The sequence below is a fragment of the Chlorocebus sabaeus genome, chromosome 15, assembly GCF_047675955.1.
Source record: "Chlorocebus sabaeus isolate Y175 chromosome 15, mChlSab1.0.hap1, whole genome shotgun sequence".
Lineage (NCBI taxonomy): Eukaryota > Metazoa > Chordata > Mammalia > Primates > Cercopithecidae > Chlorocebus > Chlorocebus sabaeus.
Window position 1 is genome coordinate 44,614,123 of NC_132918.1, and position 27,940 is coordinate 44,642,062.

Sequence of the window (27,940 nt, forward strand, 5' to 3'; positions counted from 1 at the left end):
TTTAGTCTATGGGCTTGCCTCTAATTCTTTCTTGAGTGAGGTCCAAGAACTCTTCTCTTGCGGTCTAGATCAGGACCCCTTTCCAGTAACAAAACTAGGGATCAACTTAACCTACAAGTAAATTAAAATCTGCTTAATTAAACTGAGTAAATATTAAATATGCTATCAAAGAGAATATAGTCAGAGAGACAAAAAACAAGGAGGGAAAGGAAGCAGAATCAAGAATGTTTGCATTCGGCCGTGCTCGGTGGCTCACGCCTGTAATCGCAACAGTTTGGGAGGTCGAGGCGGTGCGGATCACGAGGTCAGGAGATCGAGACCATCATGGATAACACGGTGAAACCCCATCTCTACTAAAAATACAAAAAAATTAGCCGGGTGTGGTGGCGGGAGCCTGTAGTCCCAGCTACTCCGGAAGCTGAGGCAGGAGAATGGCGTGAACCCGGAAAGTGGAGCTTGCAATGAACCAAGATGGCGCCACTGTGCTCCAGCCTGGGAGACTGAGCGAGACTCAAGTCTTGAGCCCACAACAGTGTAGTGAGGTAAAAATGTAGTGGGTGTCTGGCTAAGCTGGGCTTAAGTCTCAGTTACAGCTGAGTGTACACGAGCCCCTGCACTCCCACAGACACTGCAAATGAGTCACCAGCCACACACTGCTGATGTTATAATAAGGAAAATCCATGTGCACTGAATTCAAGAGTATTTACAGTTGTAGCGACTGGTGGACTTACTGGTGCCCCACTAAAGAAAGGTCTTAGGAGAAATTTGTTTCACAAATGAAGGCAGAGAAAGTAAAAAAAGAATTTGAGATATATAAAGCACCTTGACTTGTATACTCACTAGAGTTTCTAAGTATCTCAGGCCTTTTGTTCTCTCTGCTGAGTCACATCAGAATCAGTATAGTTCCATGTAGTCTAGCCTGTTCCACCAGATTCAAATCCGTTCACTTGGGAATGGTGGGAATTTATTTTTTGGTGACATTTGTCAATTGCCCTGCAATAAAAGGAGTCCTTCAATTACATCTATCCTTTCTGTTTACCAGGTGCTGCAGGCCACCTATAGGTTGGGTAGTTGGAGAACAGGGAGTCTCAGTTAACAAAGCTTAGTAGACTATTAAAAAAGAAAAAAGAAAAAAAAATTTGCCTGAGATTTGCATCAACTGTATTTATTGAATCATTTTCTGATCTGTGACTCAAATGGAAAATGTATACCCTGGGGATTGGAATTATTATCAGGCAACTCCTACAGATTTCTGTTTGTTTTCTTGTTCACCATAACTCATAGATTATATTCTGACTTCTAAGGAGAATGATGTGAAGTTCTCACAGAGAAACTCCTCACATGGGTAGGGGCGAGAAGGGAACAAAGTAATCCCATGCCAATAAAAAAATAAAGGCGATATATCCCATCATGAACTTGTATGTCTCTGTGAGCTTTGTTTTAGGACTCATATTGACTAGGACTAAACCTGATAACCAAGACTCATGACTCAACTGCCTGCTTGGGCCAGACAAGTAAGATAAATGCATAGTACTACAGGTATAAGACATCCAGGAATGAGGGAAGGTAGGTGCGTTTGTCTGTTTTACATTGCTATAAAGAAATATCTGAGACTGGGTATTTATAAAGAAAAGAGATTTATTTGGCTCATAGTTCTTCAGGCTATATTAACATGGCACCAGTATCTGCTCAGCTTCTGGTGAGGCCTCTGGAAATTTCTACTCATGGTGGAAGGCAGAGAGGGAGTAGGTATGTCACATGGTAGGAGAGGGAGTAAGAGAGAGAGAGGAGAAGGTGGCATAAAAAACAACCAGCTTTCATGTGAGTTAATAGAGTGAGAACTCATTCGTTACCATGAGGATAGCACAAAGCCATTCAAGACGGGTCTGCCTTCATGATCCAAACACCCTGCACTGGGTCCACCTCCAATACTGAAGGTCACATTTTAGTATAAGATTGAGAGAAGACATACTTCCAAACCATATCAGTAGAGAACCAAAACTGCAGCCCAGCTAATGTCTCTCAAATTAAAAACACACAAAAGGCTACTTTGCTGGCCAAATTCTCAAATGTAGTCTGGCCTAACTAGTCCTAAATGTCTCCCTTTGTACCCACCTACCAGTAGTTTTGTCATATCCATAAAATGCTCCTCGGAAGAGAATGGTTCATGAATAAAATTTAAGTATTTAAAATGATTTATTACAAACATCAGCATTTTCTCATGATTGAAAGTGGAGACTGTGGAAATGTCCCGTTAGAGTTAGTATCTCAGCTCTGCCACATTTGAACTCTGTGCCTCAGTTTCCCCTCTGAGCAGTTCTGTGCTTTGGGCAAGTCACATAACTTTTCTATGCCTTAATGTTCCCATCTGTAAAATAGGCCTGTTAACAGGGAGAACCAACTAGTCTGCAGAGGCCACACTTCTAAATAGTTTCGATACAGTTCAAAGGGTTGTTTTAAGAATTTTATGAGTTTTGATATGAAAACTCCTTTGAGCCACGTCTGGCATATTGATAGCAAGCAGCACAATGACATTATCTATTATTATGTTACTCACTTTTCCCCTTTAAAGTGAAAGTCTGTTTGATATCTGAGTATCATACTTGCATAATGTTATGGTCCGAATGTTTTGTACCCTGAAAACTCATATTAAAACTTAACCCCTAGTACAACAGTGTTAGAAGGTGGGGCCTACTAGAAAGTGTTTAGGTCATGAGGATGGAGCTCTCATGAATGAATTAATGCTGTTATACAAAGGATTGTGGGAACAGATTTTCTCTCTTCTGTTCTTTTGTCTCATAAGAATCAGCGTTTCTCCTCTCCAGATTATGCAGGGTTCAAGGTACCATCTTGGAAGTGGAGACCAGGCCCTTACCAGACAGCAAACCTGCCAATGCATTGATCTTGGACTTCTCTGACTCCAGAACTATGAGAAATCATTTCTATTTGTTTATAAATTACCCAATGTGTGGTATTCTGTTACAACAACACAAAACAAATTAAGATGCAGAGTTCAGTTATTCTGAAATCATTTAACCACTTGCCTTTAAAACTTATTTTAAAATATCATTTCTAGTTAAAATTTGGAGCAGGTATATCCATGACACGTAACCTATAAGCTAGGGATCTTTTGGCACAGGAATTGTTGTCAAATTTTACAATATATATAAATTTCCTGGAGAACCTGATAAAATAAAAATTGCTGGGCCCATCCACAGCGTTTCTGACTGAGTGGGTATCAGACTTTCCCAGAGAATTTATTTGCATTTTAACAATTTCTAATGTGATATTGATTCTGCTGATCTGGAGACCAGACTTCAGAACCATTGTCTTAGCAAATGACATCCAATTTTTGTTTGGTAAAGAATTTTGAAAAGGTAAACAGTAAATTTACTCCTCTGTGTGTGTATATATACATCCATCCACATTCACATATATAATTTAATATATAAAATTATCATTTACTATATATTTAAAAAGACATTAAATAATCATGTAGTATGAATATGTAGGATGTTTAATATTCATATAACACTTCTAAATTGCCATCATTGGCGTGTTTAAAAAACATTTTATTTCATAAACATGGGATTTTTTAATTTCTTAAAACGACTAATTAACTCATTCACCCTTGTCTGACAGATATGTATGTAATCACTGTTCATTTGGGGCAGGAAGCCTTCCTGGATGACCTCCTTCATGCCCGTTCCTGGCCCCTGCTCACCTTGGTAAAGGTCTGGGAAAAAAATAAAACAATGAATAAACAGAAAACTTTTCTGGCTTCCAGGCGCGTGATTGTGTATGTATATGAGATTTTTGAGATTTTATTTTAATGAAGAGTATTTTCCTTTAACAGTATAATTGGAAAGAATATAAAGCCATGTAATATGAAAACTTTAATAACTATTAGTGGCATAGTAATAGTAAATAATGTAAGGAAGAGGAGGGCCAATCAAAACACTAATGAGTGAGCTTGTATTTTGTAACTGAGTTTTTCTTACGTATAGATGTGCATAAGTTAAAATGCAAGATAACATGTGAAAGATTTATTTGAACTTCCCTTTGTGGTAAAACTGGCAGTGAAGTACTCATATCCAGGGACATAATGCTCTAATTTTGGAGTTTCACTCTTGTTGGCCAGACTGGAGTGCAATGGCATGATCTCGGCCTACCCCAACCTCTGCCTCCCTGATTCAAGCAATTCTCCCGCCTCAGCTGCCGGAGTAGCTGAGATTTCAGGCATGTGCCACCACGTCTGACTAATTTGGTGTTTTCAGTAGAGATGAGGTTTCTCCATGTTGGTCAGGCTAGTCTCTAACTCCCCACCTCAGGTCTCCCAGGCCACCTGCCCTGGCCTCCCAAAGTGCTGGGATGACAGGCATGAGCCACTTCACCCAGCTATTATTTCTTTTATAAATGTGAGAGGGAACTAGTATTTGAACTTTGAAAAACTGGGTGATTTGAGCTACTATCTGATTTAAACCCATGAACTCACCAAATATAATAAAATGTAATAAAATCATATTACACTTTCTTATCTTGCTGAAAATATAGGTATGTTTTATTGAAGCAACTACATTCTTAAGAGAAGGAATTAATTCTTTTCACGGTTAATGTATAGAGTGTCTCAGAACATAAAATAATCTAGGTGTTTCCATGTGGCCAAATTGTAAAACAGTATGTCCTAGGATTCTGCCAAGTCATCAGACAGTGTTCCCACATCTCCCATTCAGGATCACAGGATATCAGCTTTAAACAAACAGAACTGTGAAGCCCAATTAATCTAAAAGGTGGTCCATTTTTGTTAGTTTGTTGGTTTAGGGCACCATTCTGTTTTATTGTACAGGTCATAAAACTCATGTGAAATCTGTAACTGATCCAGCTTTTCCAATTGAAGAAATAAGTACCCAGTTCACCTCCTTGCCTCTGAACGGCATTTTGAAAATTATTAATCAAACTACTCTTCTAATAATAAATTGATTTCATCCATCTGTAGCAAAAGTAAGTGCTGAATAATTAAATTTGATTATATTATCAACCATATGAAATAAGTAAAAGTAAATCATTGTTGCTTCTGAAATCCAACTATGACAAGGATTTGATTTCAGGCACCTGAACTTTGTAGCTCAATTTGAACAAAAATATTAATAAGCTTTTGTTTTCTTACCTCTAAAATTAGGATAATAACTTCTTCATTTTAAAGTTTTTATTAGGATAAAGTAAGCATGTTTTACCATTATTATTCTTATTTTTATTATTAATGCACCATTAATTTTCAGTTCTACTTAGATGACATTATGCTGCAAACCATTTTTTATTAATTTCATATAATGTAGGTAGTACTCTAACTGATGAATAATTTTTTAAAAGAATGTTTATTCATTCTTGGTATTGGATATATCTAATCTAGCATTTTCCTTCTGAGGAGGTAGGAGCTCTCTTCAACTACTGGTGCATGTTTGTGACATAATTTCAGGTCTTGATATATAATGAAAAGTATTTATTTGTGTGTATATCTACTTACTTAACAACAGACACATGCTTCAGCTTTGTTTTCCAATTTTAGATTTCCAAATTTTAGTTTTTTTGTTTTGTCTAAAATTGTAAGCTTACAATTTTAATTCAGTTTAATATCCATATATCAAAATATGATCACTTCCTTTAGAATTCAAAAAAAAGAGTGTTTGAGATTATATGCACTACCAGGGAATTTTATTACCAGAAGAAACCCTGCAGTATAATTTATAAATACAAAAACTGAAGTTTTAATGTTACTAAGTTAATGTTAAAATTCATTATATTAATATTACTCGTTAAATATTCTGGACTTTGAGGTGTCTATATTACCTCATGATTCTGGTAAAAACAGAGAACATAGAATATTCTTTTCGGTGACTGAAAAAAGAGAAAATTAAAAGGGCAGTTTTGGGTGAAGAAGCTTTTGAGGCACTGTTTCTCTTTAAAAAATCTGAATATACTAGTTGTGGGAGTGAGACACTGTTGTTTCCATATTTCATTTCATCATTTTTATGTCAGTGTTCTGAAACCTATATCCTAAGTTAGTGGGTACAAGAGGGCCCAGTTCTGGGAGGCTAATTTGCTCCTTACTGATCCAGATAAAGGGGAGGTTTCCAACATGCTAATCTGGCTGAGGGCTTATGAGACTGCTATTTGCCTGTGATCTATTTGACCTCTCTTGTCTTCTCCATGGGGAAGTTACACAATTTATTTTGGACAGGCTAAGCTCATCTTTCATGAAGTGGCAGCCTTTATCCTTTATTGTTTCCATTGATTAATGCCAGTAGGTTCTTATCTGTCTTGACCAGCTGCTGCTGTGAGGTGCGAAACCTGTGCCCTTATTCACAGGAAATGCAACTCCCCCACCACCACCCTGGGTTTCACTGACATCATGGTCTGTGGAAGAAGTAACTTCATGCCCTTGTACCTTCACAGGAGTCCAGATCCCTTCACTTTGTTCAGAGGGGATTACAAACACCCGAGGCTGTTGTGTTGTCCATAGCTAAGCTTGGCAAATGGGCTCACACAAGAGAGTGACTTACGATAGTATCCTTACCCTCTGCTTCTAGATCCTGTAATCGAAATGTATCCAAGTTGTTTCAACTTTCATACATTGTGAATACTTTTCCCTCCTATTTTGAGATACCAAAGAGGTACTTTCCTCTTACTCAAACCCTACTACAAAACATAATGTTCTAATTTACTTTCCACTGAGGCTTTCTCTCTTTCTATATGACTGAGAAGTAAGTGTCTTCCTTCACAAAGTGCAAAGTAATGAAACCAGTACAACAGAGGACAATGTACAATGCTCTGAAACCATTTTATACACCATCATATAATTGTTTTATTGTTCCATTTATTTTGTTTAACATGTAGTGGTAAAGCCTTAGGTATCAGAAACTTCATGTGGAACTGGCTCCAATTGATCAATTATTGGAATATAGGAGGTGTGACATACTGCTTTGAGGTGTGAACACTGCTTTGAGGTGGCACACTGCTTGCAGGAAGCATGGCCACTGCTTTGAGCCTTTGCTGCCATTCCAAAACCATGGGAGAATTATAAGCTTTATATCCTGGTATGCATACAATTATCCATAGAACTAGTTAGCTTCAAAGTTCTAAATGGAATGTATATTGTTGTGGTTGCTTGTATCTGCCCATCTTAGATTCTTCCTAGCAATAATTTTGAGAGACTATGGATTGTGGGCTGAATGGAGGATGAAGCCTTTTCAAATTCGCCTCCCAGGTAGACAATGACACGTAGTTTCCAGAGACTAACGTGCTTCAAATGTTGGTCTCTATAACTACTACGTACTCCCTTTTGTTTATGTATATGTTCCCATTCATGAACTACCTAATAGGGGCCTTAAACTCATACTCGGTATGTTAAACAGTCTGAGCTGCTGTAACAAATACCATAGACTGGGTGACTTATAGTAACATAAACTGGGGGTTTCTGTTTCTGTTTCTCTTGGTTTCTGTACTTCTGGAGGCTGGGAAGCCCAAAATTAAACAGATTTGGTGTTTGATGAGGGTTCACTTCCTCACAGATGATCAACGTCTTACTGTAATTTCACAGGGCAGAAACGGGGAGGGATCTTTCTGGGGTTTATTTCTATAAGGGCATTTCTCCCAATTCTGAGAACTCCTCCCTTGTGACCTAATCATCTGCCAAAATCCCTACTTCCTAAAACCACTGGGAGTTAGGACTTTAACATATTAATTTCAGAGACATGTATTCAGTCCTTTGTACTGGGAAACTGTAGTATTCAGAATTTATTACTTTGCTGATGCTTCATTGCTGCACATATAATACAAAAGAATATTTTTATGTATTGTTAGAGACATTGCCTAGGACTCCAGGTTTGGGATGAATCTCTAAGCTACCACTCAGTACAAAGTATCCAAAACTAGGAAGAAGACATTCATGTTCCTCTCTAGAGAGAACAAAAACGAATGCCATAGATGGAGTGTAACAAAGCCTCCAACTTCATCTCACATCTAACTTGAAAATCACCATGTACATGAAATATATCTGACCCTGAATGACCCTCTTTTCTCCTACTCTAATTGATACCCCCCTTTCCTAATCCATTGTCTATGTCAACTATTCCTGCTATTCCTCTTCTTTAGGATACCTGGATTCACTTTATAGCTCTTCCATGTATAAATCTAATGGATAACACAACATCTCTGAGGCTCATATTTTGATCTGTAAAACCGGGATGAAGGTTAACTTACAAATGATCTGCAGGTTTCTACAGTGAACCCACTAGGAAACACTTCTGGAGAGAGAGTGTTTCATAAGTATGAGACCTCACGATGGAAAGTCTGAATTTTCTTCCCCAAATTAAGACACCTGTATATTTGGATGAAGCATAATGCAAAATGCATTTTCCTTCTGAGACTTCAGGAGAACTCTCCAACTAATATAATTATGTGATTATTACTATTCTTTGAAGATCTGTGATTTAGAAAGTATTTAAACCATGAGTGTTTATAAACAGTGTTTGTATTTTAGGTTCACTGACAGCAATATATTACTTTATCAAATTAAATAGACTTATGAATAATACAACAATGTAACATTGAGATTATTTGGCAAAACAACTAGAAGACCACCTGTTTGTCTAGCATAATTATATATTTTGTCTGGTGACATGTATGTTTAAAAATCAATATAGTTATACTTACTAGCAAGTATTAAAACATGTATACATATATGCACTATATATGCACACATGTAGACAATATGGAAAACAGTAATATAGTTAATAAAACATAAAAATTAATAAATACATATTTGGGATTTTTAAATTAAGTACATTGTCATTCATGTATATGAAATATTTATGTACTTACCAATGTACATAGATTTGACATAGTTCTTATTTGTTTTCATTTCAAATAATAGTCTCTGTCTATATACAATTTCACATGCACAAAAAAATTCAGAGTAAGGGCTCCAAAAATCTGTGCCTCAAAGAAAGCAGTAAGAACCCAGGAAAAAATGGGCAAAAACCAAAATTTTAGAACTCTGAACATTAAGCAGTGATCTCAAACAATCTAAAGGTCATTTTGAAAACTGTGAAACTATCATAAGAACAGTGAGCTGTGGAATTTTAACATTCTAATTCCATCCCCCAACCCCCAGGTTCACAGAAGACTTGCAAACCAACAGCTTTGTAGTCACAGTAGCCATAATGTAATCAACAGAAAAATTCCACCTAAAGATGTGTATGTCATATTTCCCAAAACCATAAACATATTATCTTACACATTATCATATATGTCAACATAATGTCTAATTGAATGAATCCAGTGACATATACTTTAGAGACACAATGTTATTAAAGTTTTTACAATTGCCAAAAAATATATATATATATATATATATGCCACCTTGGACTGAAAGACAAAAACAGAAAGAAGAAATGAAAGAAATTCGCTGGACTACCGAAATTCTGTAAACAGAATATTGCCTAATAAAATTCCTCAGCTGAAAATACAGGCTTACTTTTTTTTTTTCAACTTTCATTTTAGGTTCAGGGGGTACATGTGCATGTTTATTACATGGGTAAATTTTATGTTGTTGGAGTTTGGTATGATTTTGTCACTCAGGTAGTGAGTATATTGCCTGATAGGTAGTTTTTCAACTCTCACCCTCCCGCAAGCCTCCCCTTTCAAGTAGGCTCTGGTGTTTGTTGTTCCTGCCTTTGTTTCCATGTATACTCAGTATTTAGCTCCTACTTACATGTGAGAACACACTATATGTAATTGTCTGTTCCTGCATTAATTCACTTATGATAATGGCCTCCAGCTCCATCCATGTTACTGCAAAGGACATGATTTTATTCTTTTTTTATGTCTGTAAAGTACTCCATAGTGTGTATGCACCACATCCTCTTTCTCCAGTCCACCATCGATGGACATCCAGGTGGAATCCATGTCTTTGTTCTTGTGACTAGTGCTGTGATGAACATAGGCACGCATGAGTCTTTATGGTAAAATAATTTGCATTCCTGTGGGTATATAACCAGTAATAGGATTGTTGGGTCGAATGGATTTAAGTTCTGTTTTAACTACTTTTAGAAATATCCAACTGCTTTCCACAGTGGCTAAACTAATTTACATTCCCATTACCAGTGAGTGCAGGAACCTCACCAGCATCCATTATTTTTTTACTTTTTAGTAATAGCCATAATGACTGATGTGAGATGGTATCCCGTTGCAATTTTGATTTGCATTTCTCCGTGATTAGTGATGTTGAATATTTTTTCATATGCTTGTTGGATGTGTGTGAGTCTTCTTTTGAGAAGTGTCTGTTCATGTCCTTTGCCCATTTTTAATGGGGTCATTTGTTCATTCCTTGTTGATTTCAGTTTCTTATAGATTCTGAATACTAGACCTTTGTCAGATGCAAGGTAGTTTGTGAATATTTTTCTCCTATGCTATAGGTTGTCTGTTTACTTTGCTGACAGTTTCTTTTGCTGTGCTGTGCAGGAGCTGTTTAATTATGTCCCACTTATCTATTTTTGTTTTTGTTGCAATTGCTTTTGAAGTGTTTGCCATAAAATTTTTGCCAACGCCTATGTCCAGAATGGTATTTCCTAGGTTTTCCTACAGGGCATATAGTTTTGGTTTTGCATTGAAGTCTTTAATCCATTTTGAGTTTACTTTTTTATATGGTGAAAGGAAGGGATCTAGTTTCAATCTTCTGCATATGGCTAGCCAGTGGTCCCAGGACCCTATATTGAATAGAAAGTCCTTCCTCATTGCATTTTATTGTTGACTTTGTTGAAGATCAGATGGTTATAAGTGTGCAGCTTTCTTTCTGAGTTCGTTAACCTGGCCCATTGGTCTATGTGCCTGTTTTTGTACCAGTACCATGCTGTTTTGGTTATTATAGCCTTATCATATGGTGTGAAGTAAGATAGCATGATGTCTCCAGGTTTGTTCTTTTCCCTTAGGATTGCTTTGACTATTCAGGCTCTTTTTGGGTTCCATATAAAATTTAGAATAAGTTTTTCTAATTCTGTGAAAAATGACATTGGTAATTTGATAGGAATAGCATTGAATCTATAATTGCTTTGGGCAGTATGGCCATCTTAACAATATTGATTATTCCTAGCTATGAGCATGGAGTGTTTTACTATTTGTTTGTGTCATCTCTGATTTCTTTCAGCAGAGTTTTTTTTATTCTCATTGTAGAGATGTTTTCACTTCTGTGGTCAGCTGTATTCTTAGGTATTTTATTCTTTATTAGGATATTTGTAAATGATATTGTGCTCTTGATTTGACTCTCACGTTGGTCATTATTGATGTATAGATATACTACTGATTTTTGTATATCCATTTTGTATCTGGAAACTTTACTGAACTTTTTTTTTTTTTTTTTTTTTTTTTGGTTTTAGTAGTCTTTGGGCCGATACTATGGGGTTTTATGGGCATAGAATTATATCATCTGCAAAGAGAGATAGTTTGGCTTCCCCTCTTCTTACTTGAATGCCTTTTCTTTCTTTCTCTTGACTAATTGATTTGGCTAGGATTTCCAGTAAAATTTTTATTGTTTTGAGATCAGATTGTTCTCTGTTGTCTAGGCTGGAGTGCAGTGGTGCATTCATGGCTCAATGTAGCCTCAACTTCCCAGGTTCAGATGACTCTCCCACCTCAGCCTCCCAAGTAGCTAAGACTATAGGTGTATGCCACAATACTAGCTAATTTTTGCATTTTCTGTAGAGATGGGGTTTTGTCATGTGACCCAGGCTGGCCTCAAACTCTTAGGCTCAAGCAATCTCTCAGCTTTCCAAACTGTTGGAATTACACCAATACTATTTTGAACAGGAGTGGTGAGAATGGTCATCCTTATCTTGTTCTGGTTCTCAAGGGGAATGATTACAGCATTCGCTCTTTTGTTAATAGTGGGATGTTGACTGTGGGTTTGTCATAGATGGCTCTTATTATTTTGAAGTATATTCTTTCACTGCCTAGCTGTTGAGGGTTTTTAACACAAAGGAATATTGAATTTTTATCCAAAGCCTTTTCTATGTCTATTGAAATGATCATGTGGTTTTTGTTCTTAGTTCTGTTTATGTGATGAATCACAAATAGTGAATTGCATATGTTGAACCAATCTTGCACTCCAGGATTAAAGTCTATTCAATCATGGTGGATTCGTTTTTTGATGTGTTGCTGGATTTGGTTTGCTTATTTTGTTGAGGGGCTTTACAACAGGGATATTGGCCTAAAGATTTTCATTTGTAGTGTTTCTGCCAGGTTTTGATATGAGAATAATGCTGGCCTCCTAAAATGAGTTAGAAGATAGTCCCTCTTCCTCAATTTTTCGCAATAGTTCCAATAGGACTGTTATTATTTCTTATTCATGTATCTTGTAGAAATAGGCTAGTCCAAGGCTTTTTCTTGTTGGTAGGTTTTTTATTACTGACTCAGTTTTGGATCTTGTTTTTGGTCTATTTAGGATTTCAATTTCTTCCTGGTTTAATGTTGGGAGGTCATATATTTCCAGGAATTTATTTATTTCTTCTAGATTTTCTAGTATGTGTACATAGAAGTGTTTGTAACAGTCTTTGAGGTTTTTTGTATTTCCATGGGGTCCATAGTAATGTCCTCTTTGTTATTTATGATTAAGTTTATTTGGATTTTCTCTTTTTATCTTTATTCATCTAGCTGGTGGTCTATCAAAGCAAGCTTGATTTTTCTTTTAAAAAACCAAGTTTTGGTCTAAGTTAATCTTTTGTATGGTTTCTCACATCTCATATTCATTCAGTTAGCTCTGGTTTTGGTTATTTCTTTTCTTCTGCTTTTATTTCTTTCTCTCTTTTTTTTTTAATTCCTTCAGGTGTGTTAGGTTGTTAATTTGAGTACTCTCTAACTTCTTGATGTACGTGTTTGGCACTATAAACTTTCCCCTTAACACTTCTTTAACTGCGTCCCAGAGATTCTGGTGTGTTTTAACTTTGTTTTCATTGGTTTCAATTTTTTTTTGATCTGGCTTAATTTTATCCTTTACCCAAAAGTCATTCAGGAGCAAGTTGTTTAATTTCCATGTAATTGTAGGGTTTGTATGTATCTCCTTAGTATTGATTTATATTTTTATTGCACTGTAGTCCAAGACTGTGGTGAGTATGATTTTTTTTTAATTTGTTGTGAATTGCTTTATGCACAAGTATGTGGTCGATCTTAGAGTATGTGCTGTGTGGAGATGAGAAGAATGTATATTCTCTTGTTATTGGGTGGAGTGTTCTGTAGATGTCTGTGACATCTGTTTGGTCAAGTGTTGAGTTTAAGTCCTGAATAGCTTCATTAGTTTTCTGCAGAGTATTGTTGCCAGCGGACTGGGAACACCTCAGCCTCTCCAATGCAGTCAGTACTTGATCTCAAGGGGCCAGCACATAAAACTAAAGGCCTGTTTCCAGGTCAGTAATGTCAGAACATACAGCTGAGAAGTGCTGATCAGAGCCTTGGCGCCATGTAAGCATTCAGAAATGAAGCCAATTAACTAAACCCAACTTATAACACAGTCAAATCCTTCAGGGCATCAAATCTCATCTAACCTTTTATCAAGGTTTTTATTAGCTTCCTTGTGATGGGTTAGAACATGCTCCTTTAAGTCGGAGAAGTTTGTTATTACGGATCTTCTGAAGCCTACCTCTGTCAACTTGTCGAAGTCATTCTCCATCCAGCTTTGTTCCACTGCTGGTGAGGAGCTGCATTCCTTTAGAGGAGAAGAGGTGCTCTGGTTTTTAGAATTTTCAGCTTTTCTGCTCTGGTTTCTCCCCATATTTGTGTTGGTCTTTGATGTTGGTGACCTATAGATGTGGTTTCAGTGTAGATGTCCTTTTTGTTGATGTTGATGCTATTCCTTTCTGTTTGTTAGTTTTCCTTCTACCAGTCATGTCCCTCAGCTGCAGGTCTGCTGGGGTTTGCTTGAGGTCCACTCCAGACCCTGTTTGGCTGGATATCACCAGTGGAGACTGCAGAACAGCAAATATTGCAGAATAGCAAATATTCCTGCCTGATCCTTCCTCTGGAAGCTTCGTCCCAGAGGGGCACCTGCCTGTATGAGGTGTATGTCGGCCCCTACTGGAAGGTGTCTCCCAGTTAGGCTCCATGGGGTTCAGGGACTCACTTGAGAAGGCAGTCTATCTATTCTCAGAGCTCAAATGCCATGCTGGGAGATCCACTGTTCTCTTCAGAGCTGTCAGACAGAGCATTTAAGTCTGCAAAAGTTTCTGCTATCTTTTGTTCAGCTATGCCTTGCCCACAGAGGTGGAGTCTATAGAGGCAGTCGGCCTTGCTGAGCTGCAGTGGGCTCCATCCAGTTCAAGCTTCCTGGCCACTTTGTTTACCTAGTCAAGCCTCAGCAGTGGTGGACACCCCTCCTCTAGCCAGGCTGTGGCCTCGCAGGTCGATTTCAGACTGTTGTGCTAGCAGTGAGCAAGGCACCATGGGTGTGCAACCTGCCAAGCCAGGCACAGGAGAGAATCTCCTAGTCAGCCGGTTGCTAAGACCATGGGAAAAGTGCAGTATTTGGGAGAAAGTGTCCCTTTTCCCAGGTACAGTCTGTCACGGCTTCCCTTGGCAGGAAAGGGAAATCCCCTGACCCTTTGCGCTTCCCAGGTAAGGCGATGCCCTGCCCTGCTTTGGCTCACCCTCTGTGGGCCACACCCACAGTCCAACCAGTCCCAGTGAGATGAACCAAGTACTTTAGTTGGAAATGCAGAAATCCTCCACCTTCTGTGTCAATCACTCTAAGAGCTGCAGACTGGAGCTGTTCCTATTTGTCCATCTTGGAACGGAACTCCGGGAACACTCTTGTATAAGGTGCCTGGTGACCTCTGTTGGTGGTGGTTCTCACCCAGTTGGGAGGCACGGGATCTGAGACTCACTTAACAGAGCACTCTGGCTGTCCCTTTGTCAAACAGGTGTGCTCTTCTGGGGGGAATCCCAATCATCTGGGCTGCCTGGATTCCTCAGAGCTAGCAGCGGGACAGACTAAGTCAGCTGGTGCATGGAGACCATGGCTACCCTTCCCCCTAGGGGCTCAGGCCCAGGGAGACCAGAATTTTGGCCCTAAGTCCCTTGCTGGAGTTGCTGAAGTTTCTGCAGGGAGGCCCCACCCAGTAAAGAAGGATGCGTCAGGGTGTGGCCTAAAGAGGCAGTCTGGCTGTGATCTACCACAGCTGGTGTGCTGCACTGTGGGGAATGCCTTTTGAGTCTCCCAGGCTCCAGCAGGGGAAATACGGTGGGCTGGAGCTGTAGTGATGGCTGCCACCCTTTCCTCCCGGTAGTTCAGTATCTTAGGCAGCTGGCAGCTGCAGTGACGGCTGCTGTCCTTTTCCTGGGGAGCTCAGTTGTCTTAGGCAGCAGGCAGCTGCAGGATGAAGGCTTCCCTTCTCCCTGGGACCTCAGCAGTCCTAGGCAGATGCCAACTAAATAGCTGTTGAGAATCTATGCAACTCTGTGATTGAGACCCAAAGCCCAGGTAGCACGGGCTCATGAGTGGGATCTTATGATCCATGGGTTGCACAGATCCATGGAAAAAGCACAGATCTCCAGGCTGGGTAGCATGATCACTCACCGCCTGCCTTGGCTGGGGCATGGGAGCTCCTCTTGCCCTATGTGGCTCTCAGGTGAGGCGATGCACCACCCTGCAGTTCCTTGCTCTCTGTGAGTCACACCAACTGCCTAGCCAGTCCTGATAGAACCCAGGGGTATCTTGGTTCCCAGTGCAGGATTCACACACTGTCTTGGTTCTTCTTGGTGGGAGCCTTTGATTACAGCTGCTTCTTGTCAGCCATCTTGGCCCTGCCCTCCCCTACCCGTGCTATATAACAGTTTTGGGAAATAATTAGTGATAATTGTTTAACATGACAATTGAATGAGGCCTTAATAATAGTTGGGGCATAGAAGAAGCTGACCAAAATCTTTTAAAAAGACAATCTGGAGAATGAGATATTAATAGGGGCTTTTACAAGTTCTGACATATTCCTGAAAATTTAGAAGGAAATGTACCTGTACAGAACTGTACAGAACTGTGCACATACCCAGAAAAGACCTGAAAAAGAAATAATCTCTCTCCTCTTGCTGACCTTAAGTTTCTGTGCCAGCAATGAGAGAAAGCTAAGCCAGTATTGCAAATCATCTATTGGATCTTTGAAATAGTGCCTCCAAACACACAAAAGACCTTTTGGAAAAGGCTGTGAGATACACTTATGCAGCATATTTAAGGAAAACGATATCCATTTATTGAATGACCACTAAGCTAACTGAAGAGATGTCAGTGGTCACACGTAATGAAGAATATAGATTAATATAATTAGTTGAGGAAAGTAACCAAACAAATGCACAATAGGAAAGACCCCACCAACAACAAAGCCTGGGGAAGAGGCAAATACAGTTTCCAGAGTTGTCATATTATATTATTCTAAATATATGGCTTTCAACAAGTTATGAAGCATGTAAAGAAGTAGGAATGGAAGATGAATAGGGCCTGAAGTGAACCCCCAGCAAGGTGCAGCAGCCCTACAGAAGAGGGACCTGACACAACAACAAAAATGGCCCCCACAAAAATGGCCCCCACAAATTGGCCCCCACAAAAACCCCATCCAAGGGTCAGCAGCCTCAAAGACTGAAACTAGGCAAACTCATGAAGATGAGAAAGAATCAATGAAAAGATACTGAAAACCCAAAAGACCAGAGTGCCTCTTCTCCCCAAAATGATTGCAACATCTCTCCATCAAGGGCACGAAACTGGACGGAGGATCAGATGGATGAATTGACAGGAGTAGGTTTCAAAAGATGAGTAATAAAAAACTACACTGAGCTAAAGGAGCATGTTCTAACCCCAATGCAAAGAAGCTAAGAACCTTGATAAAAGGTTAGAGGAATTACTAACTAGAATAACCAGTTTAGAGAGGAACAAAAACGACCTGATGGAGCTGAAAAACACAGCATGAGAACTTCATGAAGCATAAACAAGTATCAATAGTCAAATCGACCAAGCAGAAGAAAGGATATCAGAGTTTGAAATCCACCTTACTGAAATAAGACATGCAGACAAGAATAGAGAAAAAAAAATGAGTGAAAAGAAATGAACAAAGCCTCCAAGAGATATGGGACTTTACAAAAAGACTGAATCTAAAATTGATTGGAGTACTAGGAGAAAACAGGAAGAATGAAAACAAGCTGGAAAACACACTTCACAATATCATCATCCAGGAGAATTTCCCCAACTTAGCAAAACAAGCCAACATGAAAATTCAAGATATACAGAGAACACCATTAAGATATTCCATGAGAAGATCAACCCCAAGACATATAATCATCAGATTCTCCCAGATTGAAATGAAGGAAAAACTACTAAGGGCAGCCAGAAAGAACAGCCTGGTCTCCTACAACAGGAAGCCCATCAGATAAAAACAGACCTCTAAGCAGAAAGAGAAGAGAGAAGAGAGTGAGAAGAGAGTGGGAGCCGATATTCAACATTCTTAAAGAAAAGAATTTCCAACCCAGAATTTTAACTCACATGTTAGAACCATGATGCAAAGTGAAATCGTCCTCTGCTACTGTTTCCCATAAAGCTGTGTTATACCAGTTACCCCCCAGTGCTGTGGATGTCTTGGAGCTATTGAAAAGAAATAAAACCCTCCATGCAGAAGAGGACAACAGGTAAAAAAAAAAAAAAAAAAAAAAAAAAAGCATGTTTTGAGTATGAAATTGTGGAAAGAACAAAAATAAATATCCTCATAGATTCTATAGCCACAAGTCAGTCTTCACATAAGTGTACATATGGGCTGTATATGTACATGTACTTACGTACATCACAGATATGTATTAATACATTCACATACATATACAAAAGTAAGCAGGAAACTCCTAGAAATTCCCAATATGACTCTTCTTTAGCCAAATCTAAGTAATATAACCAAATGCATGCCAATAACAGAGAAAGGAGCTTGGATTCATTATGATTGACAACTAACCAATATTTGTTCTTTGGGTTAGGACATTCCTTTTATGAACACATTGTTCTTCAAGAACTGAACAAAATAGAACACTTAGCAATGGTTCTTAAAGTGAAGTCCCTGGAAAACCATCATCAGCGTCACATGGAAATTTATTCGAAAAGCAAATTCTCAAGCCCCATTTCAAATATATTGAATTAGAAACTCTGAATGTGGGGAACACATATAGAGTTTTAACAAGATTTCCAGGTGAATCTGAGGGATACTAAAATTTGAAAACCACTATTTTACCACATAAGAGCAGATACTGAGTTTTGATTAGTCAACCAACAGTGTGTTTATGTTATACCGAGATGTGTTCTAATTTAAGATAGTATTTTTCAGCCAGGCACGGTGGCTCACACCTGTAATCTCAGCATTTTGGGAGGTCAAGATGAGTGGATCACCTGATGTCAGGAGTTCGAAACCAGCCTGACCAACATGCTGAAAACCCATCTCTACTAAAAATACAAAAATTAGTTAGGCATGGTGGCAGGAGCCTGTTATCCCAGCTCTGGGAGGCTAAGGTAGGAGAATTGCTTGAACCCGGGAGGCAGAGGTTGCAGTGAGCCAAGATCGTACCATTGCACTACAGCCTGGATGATAGAGTAAGACACTGTCTTAAAAAAAAAAAAAAAAAAAAAAAAAAAAAAGATAGTGCTTTTCTTCAGGATTATAATACAATGAAAGTGACGATAGTCAAAACAAACAAAACCCAAGGCTATAATAAGCCAAGTATGACAGAAAGATGAGATCGTATAGCAGGACATAAGATTTCAACTAATTTGAGAATATGAAAAATGGTAGATGTGGCAAATCATTTTGCAAGACACAGGAAGTCACAAACGGTGTCTAGATAGATATAATAAAGAGATCCAATTTATTTCCACAGTACCCCAGAGAGAAGGACGGATTGGTGATGCCAATTTAAGGAAAGGTTAAAATTCTATGATGGGATCAGTGTTCTTATAAGGAGAGGAAGAACCAGAGCTCCTCCTCTCTCTGTCATGTGAGGACACAGCAAGAAAGGGACTGTCTACAAGCCAATCGGAGAGCCTTCAACAGATGGTGATTTTACTGGCTCCCTGTCCTTGGACTTCTCAAACTCTAGAACTGTGAGAAATAAATGTCTGTTTTTTAAGTCACCCAGACTATGCTATTTTGCTCTTGCAACAGGAACTAAGACAGATGTTGCTATTGTCTGAATGTTTGTGTCCCATCAAAATTTATACGTTGAAGCCTAATCACCAATGTGATATATTAGGAGATGGGGCCTTTGTGAGATTAGGTCAAGAGAATGGAACTCTCATAAATGGGATTAATACCCTTAAAAAAAAAAAAAGAAAGAATAAAACACCTTAGACAGACCCCTCGTCCCTTCCCCTTTGAGAGGACACGGTGAGAAGATGCCATGTATGTGTCAGAATATAGGCCCTCTGCAGACACTGAATCTCCTGGCACCTTGGTGTTGGATTTGTCAGCCTCCAGGACTATGAGAAATAACTTTCTGTTGTTTATAAGCTACCCAGGCTATAGTATTTTCTTTTAGTTGCCCTAATGAACTACATGAAAAGAAGTCAAAATGTAAATAGATACTTTCTCAATTTTAATACTTCTTTGAATAATTGATAGATCAATCAAGCCAAATATATAGCTAAAGTAACAGCAAAATTAATAAACTGACCCAGTCCATTAGAACAAAAATACATCACTCATACACAACTGCAGAATACACCTATTTCTCATATAAAATATTTATAAAAATTGACTGTGTACCAGAAGGTCATAATGTAAGTCTTAAAAATTTCAAATGACTGGAGCCATACACAGCATGTGCTTGCACTACAATAAAATTACAAATAATAAAAAGACAACTAGACATTCCCAACTACTTGGAAATAAGGAAATGAACAGACATCAAGGAAGAAATCTAAAAATGTCCTGGGTACAGCAGGCAGTTTAAAATAAGATTCAAAGACCAGAAGTCAAAATGAAAAAAATAAAAGTAAAAATCACTGAAAATAAAAATTTCTAGATGGTGAAAGCAACCTCAAATAAGGTTCAAGCCAGAGACCCAGTGGGCAAATGAATTGTATCTTGGCCAGGCATGGTGACTCATGCCTGCAATCCCAGCACTTTGGGAGGCCAAGGTGGGCGGATCACCTGAGGTGAGGAGTTTGAGACCAGCCTGGCCAACATGGGGAAACACCATCTCTACTAAAAATACAAAAATTAGCAGGGCATGGTGGCATATGCCTGTAATCCCAGCTACTTGGGAGGCTGAGGCAAGAGAACTTCTTGAACCCAGAGGGTGGAGGGTGCAGTGAGCTGAGATCATGCCACTGCATTCCAGTCGGGGAAACAGAGTGAAACTCTGTCTCAAAAAAAAAAAAAAAAAAGAAAAGAATTGTATATTTTTTAACATACCCACAATATATAAAGAACACTAACAAATCAGCAAGAGGGAAAAAAATTCCAATCCAATAACAACAACAAATGAGCATTATATTTCAGACAAATCACAGAATAAAACTGCAAAATAATTAGTAATCATATGAAAAAGTCCTCATTCTCATTAACAATCAGAATCAACAAACAAAAAATAATATAATACTTGCCATTCACAGTAGGAAACATTTAGAATTGGTATTTGAGAATTGAAGAGATGTGGAAAAATTATCAATCTCATGACTTACTGGTAAAAGAATAAAATGATATGGTTATTTGTATTGTATACAGAAAGATATGTGCAAAGATGATGACTACAGCATAATTTATAATTGATAAAACTTAGAAACAGCACCTAGATTATTAGATCAATGATACAGTTCTGTATTAGAGGGATAGAGATTTCCAAGATGCATAGTTAGGTGAAAAACACATCAGAGAAGAGTTGTGTAAAATAATCCTCTTTGTGTAAAAACAAACAAACAAAAAAACACACAAACAAAATACTGTATAGCTGTGTATATACATATCTGTATGTATATAACATTTACTGAGCGCTTACTCTATGGCAGGCATCATTCTAAATTCTTTATATATTTTAACTTCCTTAATCGTCATAAAAATCCTATGTGGTAGACACTATTACTACTCTCATTTTACCTATTAGAAAACAGGCACAAAGATTGTCAAGTAATTTTTCACAAGTCACAGGCACAGGAAGTAAAAAAGGAAGAATTCAAATTCAGGTAGCTTGATTTTCCTTCTTCCCTTTTCTATCTTATTTTCTCAATTTGTTCCTCCTTCCTGCCTTCCATTCCCTTTTTTCTTCCCTCCTCCCACCTCTTAGTATGTCTTCAAATGTCTGTGTCAACCTTGGTTAGCAGGGTAATCGGGAGAAAATGGAGAGGGTGAGGTTTCATTTTTCTCCATATATGGTGTTATTGTTTGGAAGACCACGTGTTACTTTTTTTTTTTTTTTTTTTTTTTGAGACGAGTCTTGCTCTGTCTCCCAGGCAGGAGTGTAATGGCACGATCTTGGCTTACTGCAACCTCTGCCAGGTTCAAGCGATTTTTCTCCTGCTTCATCCTCCTGAGTAGCTGGGATTACGGGGGCACACCACCACACCCGGCTCATTTTTGTATTTTTAATAGAGACGGGGTTTCGCCATGTTGTCCAGACTGGTCTTGAACTCCTGGCCTCAAGTGATCCGCCTGCCTTGGCCTCCCAAAGTGCTAGGGTTACAGGCGTGTAAATAAATTTTTTAAAAATCTGTAAAAACATCAGAACAATATGTATTCATTTATTGCATGAGGGTGTGCCAGTTGAAGGCACACCCTGAAAAATCAAAGGCACGCCCTGAAAAATTAAACATTCCACACACCTCATCATTTTCACTCTTAAAACAGGTTAAAAATGCCTTTTGATGGAAAGAAAAGGGAAGAGGGTAAAGGCTACAAACAAAATAATCTCGACCGCTCCTCATTTGTAGTCTAAGCTCCCTCACCTTGAAAAGCCGCAGGCTTCTGAGGGATGCAGGTCAAGACCAGAGTTAAGGAAGTTCCCGGGGGAGGCCACTCCCTGCCTGCCTGATAATTTTCCAGTTCCAGCTGGTGTCGAGGTCCCAGTTCATCTCTGCCCTTCTGCCCTTAACCACCGGACAAACGTTTCCGGAGCCTCTCCAAAGAGCAAGAAAGGGGACGGGGATGGGGAGGGGGAGACGGGACGGGCTGGACGGCAGCTCCGCGTCGCACACGGGGTGGGGGGTTCAGTCGTACCCTCAGCTCGGCCGCCCTCCAGCAGCAAAGCCGGATCCCCTGTGCCCGCGCAGGGGCCAGGGGAGGGAAGCCTTGTTGTACCCTTGGTATCCAGAAAGCTAAACGAGGGGCTGCTGCAGGTGTAGATTCTGAGGCTGGTCCAGGCCGCTTTCCCGCCGACTTCAGGGAGGATTGTGCAACAGGTGGGCCTGGCAGTCAAGGGGCGGAGGGGAGGAAGCCATGCAAGGACCTCGGCTTGCTCAGGGCTGTGTGGGAACAGCTGCAGCCGCGGGTGGTGGTGTGGTAGAGGGGAGGCTTTCTTAGTCGCCTCCTTATGGGACTGAGGTGTGCGCGGCTTGTGGGGACGACGCTCCGCCCCATAACTGTGTTTGCGTCAGAGGGCGAGGCAAGGGCCGATGGGCCTCGGGAACCGCCACCTGAAGTGGAACCGGAACTCGGCAAGGGGCCTCAGGCGGCCCAGCGGCCCCCGGGCTCACCCCAGAACCATTCGAATGAAAAGGGGTGTCCTGCCTGAAAACGCCTCGCGGGGCTCGGTTTCCCCTTAGCTACACTGCTTTACAGGCAGAGAGCGGCCCTGAATCCTGGGCAGAGGCTGGGCTCAGGACCATGTGCCAGTATAGTGGGGCTATTAGAAGGGACGGTTAATACAGCCTGCAAGCTGTCATTTATCAGTAAGTATTCACTGAAGTCCGCCCGGAGCCCACATCTATGCTAGGCCCTCTACAATACCAGCTTGGAAAAGATAGCGGCATCTAGCACGGTTGCTAAGACAATTCGGCCTCTACTGGTTCCCATCTGTGGACTGTCAGCCAATTTCTTCATATATGTTCTTTCCATTGCCTCATCTCTGAAACTGTGTAACTATTAAAAGAGCTACAGAGAATTATATGTGTTAATGTAAAGTTCTTAGAGCAGTGCCTGGCACTACAGAAAGTACTCAGTGAAAGTTAGCTTTTATTATTTTAAATATTTGACAAAGTTTCTGCTTCTCCAAACTGACTCTCTGGTTCCCATGTGGTTTCATTCATTCACTGTTATTTCTGGACGTCTTGCCATGGCCACTTCCCAGTTCCAGGAACAGGCAGTCGTTGTTTCTTCCAATGTATCTAACATTGAGATACATGGTTAGTACCAGTGACACTTAGAAGTGTCAGGCGGTTTGGGGGCTCCTTTCTTTCTTGAACTTTTCCTAAGAGCAAACCTTTCTGTTATTGCCACCCTGATGTTTACAGTAGAAGGGTTTTGAGCAATGGACAAGCACAAGGAAATGAAAAACACATACAAAGGAAAATGAGTGGATTGCTGCAGTTGGATAGACAAGTGTAAAATACCTGGGTCTCACTGTACATCAAGCAGCCTTCAGATCTTTAAGGGAACTATTCTTACTGACTGAAAAGAACAAAATAATACTGTCCACTTATTGTTGAATTAACCAACACAGATTAAGTGGCCTGTCTTGGACAAGACAAACCAAGTTCTGGCCTTTGAGGGCTTAAAGTGCAGGTAGAGCGACTTTAAACATTTATGAACTGGCCCTTGTGCACCTTTCCATCCTCATCTCTCAGGGTCTCTCCATCTTTTGCTCTGTAATTTCATAGATTTTCATTTCCCGAATGAGCCCTGTTTCCTGCAGCTTAGGACTTCTACCAGTGAATTTCCCTCTCTCTATAAGGCCTTCTCGAGGCCCTACCCCGCACCTCACACATCTCCATGGTCTGGCTGATTCTAGACTTTTTTCAGCTCTCTGCTCTGACTTTCCTGACAATGCCATCACTACTCCATCTAAATCAATGACTCCATATCCTTTTTATTGCACCATTATTTGTATTCATAGTACTTAATATATTTGTATATATGCAAATACATTTGTATTGTTATATATGTGTTATCCATAATATATTTATAATGAATTTAATTAATATGATGTGCTGGAATATATTTAATTGTATTAGCTGCCCGTCTCCTCCATTTTTAGTGCCTGTATAGTGCCTTTCATGCTCTATGCCTTTGATTAATATTTCTTGAAAAACAAAATCAGCTTTATGTTAAGTATTTATGTACTTACATATTTATACATGTGTACATGTATGTGGATATATGTAGGTACACATATGTGTACCTATACACACGCTCTATAGCACTGCCTTGAACAGTGCTAAATTTAAAAGCCAAAGCACTTGTTAATCAGTAGTAACAACTGTGCTTTTCATTTCTCAAATTTTGTTGCTAAAAACTGCTTTTAAAAAAATTTTGCCTATCCTAGTTAAAAACTAATTGGTTGTGAGACTAAATTGAAATTCAACATAGTTCTATCTTACATAAGAAAGATACCTTAAAGATAACCTCTAACAGCTTTCACTGAAATTTGGCACATTGGGAGAATGTGGGGTTGTTTTTTTTCTTTTTATTCAACATAATGGGAACATGAGTTCAACAGATACGAATCATGAATAATTTCAATTCAGCTAGTCAGTGAGCTGTACAGCATTAAGTAAACACTTTATCTTTATGGGCTTAGTTTTCTCATTTATAAAGAAGAAAGGAAAACTCAGATTTGTGAGGGAGGTCTGCGTTGTAAGGAAAGGTTTTTGAGCAGTAATAAAGCAATCAAATGAGAATAACTGACTTTAAGACTCATTTTTGTTTCTTTTGTCTCCTTGGTTTACTTGTTAGTTTTGTAGAACACTTTACTACTACAGTTTCAGTTGGGTCTAGTTGATATAGTATCTACATTTTGATTCAAGGTTTAATATAAAATTCTATAGGCCAGGTGTAGTGGTTCACACCTGTAATCCCAGCATTCTGGGAGGCTAAGGCAGGCAAATAACTTGAGACCAGCCCGGACAAAATGGGAAAATCCCATTTCTACTAAGAATACAAAAATTACCCAGGTGTGGGAGTATATGCCTGTAATCTCAGCTATGCCAGTGGTTGAGTCACGAGAATTGCTTGAACCTGGGAGGCAGAGGTTGCAGTGGGCCGAGATCATGCCACTGGCCCCCAGCCTAGGCAACAGAGTGAGACTCTGTCTCAATAAAACCAAAAGACAAACAAACAAAACTGTAAAAGGCTATCTTACATTGGTTCTAAGCATATGTGTTTTGTTTTCTTGAGCCTAAATGCTGAAATGGATTTTTATGGTAAAACTCCCAGTTACGAGGTACTTTGCATTAATAACTGGCCTCAGTCACCCTACTTCAATCTCATACCTCACAGATATGGTGGGCTTTGTACTCAAAGGCTCACCATCTTCTTGCCCCACATATTTGTATAAATGCATCTCTGCTTGCTCTGCTTTACTTTGACTGAAACCACAGTTCAACGGATGAAATGTTTGTCTTCTTAGATGGTAACCAAATCTTTTACATGCATAAAATTTACATATCATGTAACTGAATGACATGAAAGCTATTTAATTTGTGACTTACCTCAATAAATGTTGCCTTCTCCCTGGGCTATTCACAGTTCCCCTCTGGCATAGCATAATGTCTCATTCTTTCTTACTGGTAGGAAGTTAGGCACCTAGAATTCTTGTGATCGTTTTCAGAATGGTAGAATTTTACTAAAATCATTCAGAACCTATGTCTCTGCTTGGGGCTTGAGAAGAATGTGAACTGTTTTATATTGTGATTTTTTTTTTTTTTTTTTTTTTTTTTTTGAGGGTGAATGTGGCTGGAGAGAGTTGTTCTTAGGCATAACTAGATTTAGGTTATTAATCTGAATTTATTTGTTAATTGTCTATGTTACAGGCATAGTAATTTTAGGATCTTCCAGAATTAAGTATGATTTCCCTGTGGGTTCCAGGTTTTACTTTAGTTATGTTTGAAAGCAGTAAGACAAAAATTTCAGACCTTAAGAAATGGGTCAAAAGGCTTTAGCTGTGTCAAAAGATAAATTACAACAAATTTAAAGATGTAATTAACTTATGTTAGGAATTCGTGAATATGACAGCATCTTATCTAAAAATAGAGAGATGCTACATGGGGCATTGCAGAATAGTCAGTTTTTATAAGGTACCTTGAGCAGCAATGAAGAAATAGCATAATACAAAAAGTGGATTAGTTAACATTAAACTAGTTCAGGTTACTCTCTTTATAAGGGCTAAAGTGTGGGAACTTCTTTATTATGTAGGTTGAAACTGCCCTGTTTGGAGGCTAGACTTTCATTTCTCTCCTGATTTCTTGGAAGGTCAAATAAACAACTTAGTTTCAATTTGCTAATGCGGAACTTTAGCATTAGTTACTCCATTTTGATTTGATCTGTTGAAGCCTAGTGCAGGAGCTCAAACCAAATCGATGTTAATATATAACAACTGTAATACAAATTGTGAAGTCAGAACTGGAAATCCTCTGTGCTGCTTCTCCCTCTCCCTGAGTGCGGAGGTTTATAATTATCAAATAGTCCAGAGCAGCAATGAAGATATGATTTCTGATAGAATTACTTTAAAAGAGATGTACTAATGTGTATATAGTATGTGCTACCTCAATTTACTCCAAATTTATCACTTAACAGAGAGTTAGAAAGAAGTGTGTAGTAATCAGATTGTAACTTGAAGTTCTGTGTTTTAGAGTAACTATAATTCAAATGGTACAATATATCATATGACTTTATCACAAACATTTATTTTCTTTTAGTACAGCATAAAAATATGATTTTGTTTTACTCTGAAGTTATTTCTGAAATTTACCTTTTAGTAAAAGTGCTGGAAGCAATGATTTAAAGTTATCATGTTAGATTAATTAGCTAATTTATTCAGGACACAGCTCAATCATTTCCTAAACTGAGTTATGTCATTTCTTGGAATAGACTCATCATATTAGTCAGAATTCTCTAAAGAAACAGAACTAGGATAGTTATATATATATATATATACACACACACACACACACACATATATATACACACACACACACATATATACACACACACAAAGAGATGTATTATAAAAAATTGGCTCATGCAATTTTGTATGCCGAAAAGTCCCACCACATTAGAAGTCTGTAAACTGGAGACCCAGGAAAGCTACTGGTCCACCCTAGTTAGTCTACTCTAGTTACACATGTTTACTAGCTTATTGTTCACCTTATAGATTAATTGCAGAAAAATATGATTTAATATTTCTACTCTTCTGACTTGATGAGGTCCACAGCATTGATTTCTGACCAGTTAACGCAAACTGGATTCCTATTGTCCTAAGACAATTCAGGAAGTTAAATCAGTAACACAGATACATCTTTTGATTTATTTCAGGGACAAATAAACCCACTTGGAATTATTCAACCTTTGCTGAACTTCTTAGATGTAACTAAGAGGTGACTGTAATTGGAGCATTCTTAAGAGTTTCACTATATTATGAAAATGTGTGCTTAAAGTTGGTAATCATAAAAAATAATTTTGAAATGGCAAGGAAGGAGATGTTTTCTTCTTGAGAACTCTATATTTTAGTTGAAGACGTGGAGGGATCAGTTGACTTATTTGCCACTTAGGATTGCACAGTAGGAGGAGTTGGTGAAAGGGCAGCCAACACCAGAGTGGGCCTGAGAAGTGGGAGGGCAGTTTGCATTAGTACATATGGGTCAAAGATAAAAATGTTGGGTAATGGAGATTTGCCTGATGTGTTCATTGTAATTAACAGTCATGAAAAGCACCGGGATCTACAGCAGATGGAGAAA

The 27,940-nt window shown here is 38.8% G+C and overlaps 1 protein-coding gene across 1 annotated transcript in view; it reads left to right on the top strand.

Moving 5' to 3' along the window:
* Positions 1 to 5,676: 5,676 nt before the first annotated feature.
* The window catches only part of LOC103241534 (phospholipid scramblase 2), a 43,364-nt gene continuing 21,100 nt past the window's right edge, over positions 5,677 to 27,940 (top strand). The window contains exon 1 of the mRNA XM_008008824.3: positions 5,677 to 7,264. Coding sequence (XP_008007015.3) covers positions 7,141 to 7,264 — 124 coding nt within the window. The 5' untranslated portion in view covers positions 5,677 to 7,140. The remainder of the gene's footprint in view (positions 7,265 to 27,940) is intronic.